We start from the raw sequence: 6,854 nt of genomic DNA on the forward strand, positions 1-6,854 counted from the left end.
ATTCTTTCCAAGAATAGCCAAAAGTGGATAGCACCCAAAACTGGGGACTACCCACCATCAGAGAGCAGGGATCTGTATTCAAGTTTCTGCTTCAGAGCAGGGGTGTGAATTTGTCTGCTCTTCAACTCCTGCAAGTGCTCTGGTTATTACTGACCTTCAAGATTTGGTGTGCAAATAAATATATGCATCTTTTGTACGGTTATACTTGAAACCATAAACATTTTTACAGACACGAGAAAAATTGCTAATTGTGTTTTGGTGTATCATCTGACCTTATAGACTGGAAAAAAAAGGAAAATTTCCCCTATCCAGCAATATAATATTCCAGTATGTATAGCTCGATGCATTAAACCAGTTTGCATTTTCCCTAAAGATTCAGTCTTTCCCTAAAACTTCAGCACAGTAAGAGGTCTCTGTTAGAACAGTTACCTACTCAGAAATGCAGTAGTTACCTGCAGCAGTTATGTCATTATTGCCAGTTTCAGCCTGATAGTTTCTCTGTTTTTAGTGTTCTTGAATTAAGATGGTTATAGTAGCTGTACCGGAGTAAGCAAAGGCAGGGGACTGGATATGCATAAGACTATAATAGTTTCTTGATGTCTCATGAAAAACCTGGATAAATTGGGTTTGTGCAGAAGACCTTAGAGGTTTGGGAGGAAAGAAAGAATCCTAAATTCAGGCTGTTAATTGGAAAGAAGTGCATAAATAGTTTGTAATTGTTATATGAGTGGATGGATTGTAATGCTAACCACAAAGTATGAATGCACTAGAAGAGAATTCGAACTGTAAACAACAGTAAATCTAAATACAGTATATATCCTAAAACTTCACATAGAAAGATACAGAGGGACATATCTAGAGTCAACATCAGATGCTGAAGTGTTCCACAAAGGGGAAAAGCAGATGTTCTATTGTCTATTCCTTGTGCAAACATCTCTAATTTTCTGTGCCCCATCTTTTGTAAGTGGACAGTACTCACTGAGCTGACCCAAAAGGCTACCTGATTTCTTCAAGTATCGGTCACTGAATTCGACTGCAAAAGGCTTTAAAGTAGTGAGCTCATTCAGGGAAATGCAGATGGGAAATAGCACATGTCCACCACTTACCTGAGTTTTGCCAAAGCTTGTCTTAAGATAAAAAAAACCAAAAGACAAAGACTGTATGTCATTCTAAATAAAACAGATCTTCTGCCTCCTATCTTAGTGTCAGTCTAGAATTCTATCTGCCAAATATGCTGGAAATTTTAGAGAAAAGGATTTATAATACTGTTCTGCAGCATTCATTTCTAGGCAATGCCAAGAAAGCACAATGGGAATGAAGAGACAGAAACTTAGTAACAAAATACTTCAAACCCAAAAGCTTATCATGTGAGAATTTGAAATGTGTTTGTTCGTTCTTGTCCATTCAGAAGCCGTTTGCCTACACTCCATACAAGTTGCCACGTGCAGCTTTCTGGTGCAGTGCTGGGTTGTTCAGTTGGTTGGTGTTGAGAAAATGACCTGATTTTAGCCTTTTGCACAGGACAAAAAATATGGTTTGCAGGCAATTCACAGGTTATTACTACAGAAACATTTCTGTACCTCTTCATTGCCACAGCACTGTAGCTTCACCCCTTTAGAGCACCTCTTCATAAAAAGCTCTCAAACCCACAATTCTTCAGCTTTTTCCTTATGCTAAAATTCTTCAGCACTTTCTCAGACTTAAATCAGTTGGCAGGCCAGAAGCAAAACTTAAAACATCCATCTGGATTAGTGTCCCCAACATGCTGCAAGCTGAGTATGTTTGTTCACTCCGTTACATGATGTAGCAACAGGGCTAGGACAGGACAGAACCCTGAGGTCCTCATTTTATACCAAACTGTCTTTTTATTAAAGTCAATATGTCTAACTAAAACAGTTATGAAAATACTTTGTAAGGCAGCTCTGATTATGTGGTAACAGAGGAAGGACAGTCACAACCTCTGGAAGCACTTTTAGCCCCTCAATTGGAGACAGCAGGAGGAAAATGCTGCAAAGGGCTCGGTCCATGGGGCCACATCCACTGCCAGATACTTGGGAGATGCTCGAGTCTCAGGAGAGAGAGTAGCATTTCCTAAGAGCATGGAAGAGGGAGATACCAACATAATACTAAGCTGAGAACCCTCCAATCACCCTCAGAAGCTGTCAGGTTCTCAGGACCATCAACTCAGAGGCACTCTACCTTACAGAACATGCTAATAATGTGTCCACACTGGACGTCATGCTACAGCTTTTCTCACACACCTGATATTTCTGGAGCAGCCTATTCCAAGAGAGTTTCTGGCATGGTTGACATTTGTAGAGTATGCATTTTTGCCAGGGAGAGGGCTGGATCCCTCTTCTACCTAGGTGCTCCCTTGTGTCTGCAGCACAGCACTGGCAACGCGTTCCTGACAAGCCTGAGGAGGGCTTGCTGTGCCACAGGGACATAGATCAATCTAATTCTGTGCAATACTGGAAGAATTCCTGTTCCCTCCCAAAATGTTGATGTTGAGAAGCAGAGAATTAAGCAGTTATCACAATAAAAAGAGAGATAATCTTGCATGTAGCACTTTTAGCGCCAACCACACAGAAAAAACTTAACCCTGTGTGCCTGAACACTCATCCTCCTGTCTGGTTCACATCCTATTCACCAATTCATGTTATGCACATTTAAATACTTTATTTTTCACAGAGACCATGCCAAGGTATCAAAAAGTTGGGAAAAAATAGTTCTAATAGTTGCTTTTTCAAAGAATAGGTTGACTCCCAATATTGAAGTCACAATAGATACCACTGCACATCTTACAGAAAAACATAGCATCAAGTAATTTTCCTCACTAAATACATTTTTTCCTGACCAATGAAAAGCTACATTGTCTCTGTGTGCTACATCAGGTGTACTGATCAGAAGAACTTAACACACAGTTTTCTGGTCGCTTCAGTAAGCCTACCAGAGGAAAAATTCACAAGCTTTGATAATTCTGCTAAATAATCAAATATATGAAAATTATGGGCGTAGTATTTGTTTTATCTATGTTCTTAGAGGAGCTTTCATAATAATCCCAGGGATAATGTAGTGTTTTAGAGGTAATGAATAATAAATTCATTTCTTTTCTGGTGCACATCACAAATCTTTAACAAATCTCTTTTAGAGGTTCCTGGAATTTTATCAGGTTACATCTTAACAAGATGGTCTATTTTCCAATTTTAGACTCCCAGAAATGGGATTTAATTGGTAAAACATATTTTTTGATTACTTCACTTGGCTTAAATGTTCACAGATATCTCTATTTTTCATAAAGATTTTACATTTAGAGACAGTTGTAATAAAGAGTTCAAGAATCCTGTGTCCTGGCTTCCTGGCAGTGTATTTAAAATTCTCAGCTAACAAGCAGGAGAGAGGCTGCTAGGAATGCTTACAGATGTCTGATTTTACAAGGTTTGGGGTTGTTGGGGTTTTTATTTAACTAAAGTACTTTAGTCTAAAGTTATTTATTGTTTATGGAAGTTGTTTGTCATTTAAGATGTGAAGTGACCACTCCCACAAAAGAAAGCATCAAGTTACAATCCATTATTTCATTTCTGATTGTTTTTCTTTGTAATAGGTGGGAAAGTGGATCCTGGATAAAAGTCCTGCTCAAGACAAGACTCCCAGCTGAAGACTCCATTTATCTATAAATCACTTGTATTTCCTACAGAGAAAGAGAAAAAGGAGGGAAGAGTGAGACAGACAGAAAAACAGAGACAGAGGATACGCCAAGTGAAATACTTGATACCTGTCCTAAACCAAATTTCTCTCAAAAGCAATGAGGAGTTATCTGATATCTCAAAACCAAGTTTAGAAGGAACATGTTGCTGTTAGTTTTGGCTTAATAGTGAAAGAAAATAACTTTCTTTTACTTGTTCATTTAGTATAAAATGTGTCAGATCTTACATACTACCTAGATTATGGCACAATATATTCTGAGTTATTAAAGGATACCATCCAGCTGACATTCTCGCAGATAGGAAGATATGATTGCTGAGGACTGTTATCTTTTTCAAAGATTGTTAGAACTAATTTTCTAGTTTCAGAATAGAGAAACACAAGTCCACTTATTATACAAACTGCCTGTGACAGCATTCTCAAGAATTATCCACTAAACGCTCCAGAAACCTGTTTTACACTGAAACCAGCAATAAACAAAATTCATGCCAAATACTGTTTGCACAGCGTGATTACTCCCAAAGTGTAACTCCACACAACATCAAGTGACTACATTGCTTATTTAAACGATTTTTGAAGAAATAATATGCAAGAAACCATATGTGTTTTTTAATTTGTATATAGCAGTTTCCATCAAAATGCAATGATCTCTGAAATAGTTGACTTTCCTCTGAAACACTCTTCTAGAACATGGAATTGCTGTAACAAATTAGAGGACAAATTGGTTTTGGCACCCACTTAAAAAAGAGAAAACATGAAAAGCTTTTAAAGTGATGATATGGAGGAAAAAAAATACACTACATTGTCCAAAATGAGTTTCCTATCAGCTTTAAAGCTCCTGAAGTTGTATTCCAGTAGATAAAAATGTTATCACCTTTTTCCAGTGCTGATGTGCTTATTTTCCTATTAAGTTACTCGGTAATTAGAAACAAAGTCTGACACATTGTAATCTCTTTATACGATTCATTTTAAACTTCTCCAACAGAACTGAAAATGTTCTTTAACTAAAGGTAATAAAGATGCAAGGATTCAAATGATATAAACGAATTTCAAAATTAAAATTGCATTTGCAAACAAATGACTGTTCTTAAAGACCATTTAATGGACAGAAGCAACCCAGTCCCACAATACACCACAGAAAACCATCACATTTTGCTACATTGACCCAATAGGTTTGTTCTTTATGCAACCTGTCTTTATGAAAATTAGTCTTAAATATTAATAGGAAAAAAAATTTACCCCCTTGCAATATTGTTCAAGGGTGTATTGAAGTGTCACGGAAGTTAGCAGAGAGACCTGTTCCACGGCTGCAACAACCTGGTAGTATTAAGAGTCCTTCAGGAACTGTAAAAGAGTCCCTTGGGCAGGCAGGGTAATTTGAGAAAGAAAACATTTTTATTTTCTGATTGAGATACACATGTATGTGTAGTAACTTCCTCTGAAGTACATCAAAAGCAACTGAAACGTATTTGAGAACTACTGATTTTGCACCAAAATAAACCCCAACAGCTCTGTGAAAAATACTACATTTAAAGAGAAGTGGCAAAGCCAGTCCCAACAGATCTAATTTCCTGTGGTTTTTCAGATGATTACATGGTAAAAAAAAAAATCTGTTTCCTTTATTACAGATTCAAGGCAAGTCTTTCTGTAGGTTTTTTTTTAATCTCTACAATCAAGTTGTTTAGGACAGAATGAAACTGATTTAAGCAAAATCCCTCCTTTGAAGGGTAAGCCATGAATTTCCCTGCCAGAACAAACGAACACAACTTACCTTGGTGTATTTGATTTCAAGGTTGAGAGTGGGAGAAGGCAGCAGATGCAGAGATGCCATCAGAGCTGCAGGATCTGCCTTCACCTCCCCTGGCATCTCAATTTTACTGGAAGTCATAGTCTTGGGGGGGTTTTATAGTACCACGGAGCCCCCCGCTCTGACCTGATGTTGTGTTGTGTTTTGGGTCGGTTCCCCGCCCCCCCCCCCCCCTCCAAAGACCAGCGCTGAAGATGTTGCTCTCGTCCTCTGTATATAGGCAGGTGTCAAGCCGGGTCTCTTCTTATTGGACATGGGGGCAGAGGCAGGGGGGCAGGTCCGTCCTACCTAAGGGCGATAGCGGCACAGCCCCGTCGCACACTCGCGCTGCGCAGCCCCGGCGGCCCGTGGGCCCCCGCGTCCCGTCCCGTCCCGTCCCGTCCCGGGATTCCGCGTCGCCGTCAGGCGGGAGGACAGAGCTCTCGGGCACGGGTCGCTGCCTCCCGCCCGAGGAGCGGGACTGGGCAACCGACTCGGCGCCGGCGGGGAAAGGGGCGGCTAAAACTGTCGCGTCCCCCCTCGACGCCCCCGTGCAGGGCGGGGGCCGGCGGGGAGGCGTCGCGTCCGGGAGCAGCCAGCCCCGGCCCCGGGGAAGCCCATGGGGAGCCCAGGCAGCCCCGACCGCGGGCTCGCACTCGTGAAGCACTTGGAAGGGCGAGGGGGAGGACGAGGGGCCGGTGGCCCGTCAGCGGCATCGCCTCACAGCGCGGCCCGGGAAGGGCTGCCGCCCCTCGGGCACGGGGGCCGCCGGGGAGCCGGAGGGGCAGCGCGGGGCAGGCGGCCCCTCACGGGCCCCGGGCGCAGGCGATGCTGAGGGCGCGGGGCGGGCAGCGGCCCCTGCCCGGGCCCATGGCGCGCAGCACCTGGCGGCAGCGCCGCCGCCCTCCCCGCTCCCGCCGCCGGCGCTCTGCGGAGCGCCCGCCACGCCGGCTTTGCCCACACCGCGCCCGCTGCTCTCCGCGCCGCCTCGCTGTTGTTTTCGCGGCGGCTGACATCAAAGTGGCTGCGCGTCCCCGGTGACAGTGATGGATGCGCGGCTCCCCCCACCCTCCCCGCACCGGCCCTACCTGCCGCACCGGCAACGCCATCCCCGTCCGCCTGCTGCCCCCTGCCGGCCGCGCGCCCGCCGCCGCCCGCCGCTACGGCAGGGGGCCCCCGCCGCCCGCGCCCCGCGCACGCCCCGCACCGCGCCCCGCACCGCGCGGGGCTCCGAGTGGCGGCGGAGCGCTCCCGAGCTCAGCCCCGGCCCGGCGACAAGGGCTCCTCGCCCTTCCAGGCTCTCTTGTCCTGCGGCCCTCCGGCCTGCGCTGCGCTGGGGCTGGTACCGCCCGTCCCCTGGGTC

The 6,854-nt window shown here is 44.6% G+C and overlaps 1 protein-coding gene across 2 annotated transcripts in view; it reads right to left on the reverse strand.

The window, feature by feature from the left end:
• ALDH1A2 (aldehyde dehydrogenase 1 family member A2) overlaps positions 1 to 6,142 on the reverse strand; it is a 57,785-nt gene extending 51,643 nt beyond the window's left edge. Inside the window, exon 1 of one of the 2 annotated variants that reach the window (XM_061999865.1) lies at positions 5,801 to 6,142. Coding sequence is in view for 1 of the 2 variants with exons in the window: in XM_010207676.2 (XP_010205978.2) it covers positions 5,477 to 5,593 (117 nt within the window). In the remaining variant the exon portion in view is untranslated. Of the gene's footprint in view, positions 1 to 5,476; positions 5,665 to 5,800 lie in introns of those variants that run through there. The other variant, XM_010207676.2, reaches the window with a different exon arrangement.
• Positions 6,143 to 6,854: the final 712 nt, after the last annotated feature.

The sequence above is a fragment of the Colius striatus genome, chromosome 7 (genome assembly GCF_028858725.1).
Source record: "Colius striatus isolate bColStr4 chromosome 7, bColStr4.1.hap1, whole genome shotgun sequence".
Taxonomy (NCBI): domain Eukaryota; kingdom Metazoa; phylum Chordata; class Aves; order Coliiformes; family Coliidae; genus Colius; species Colius striatus.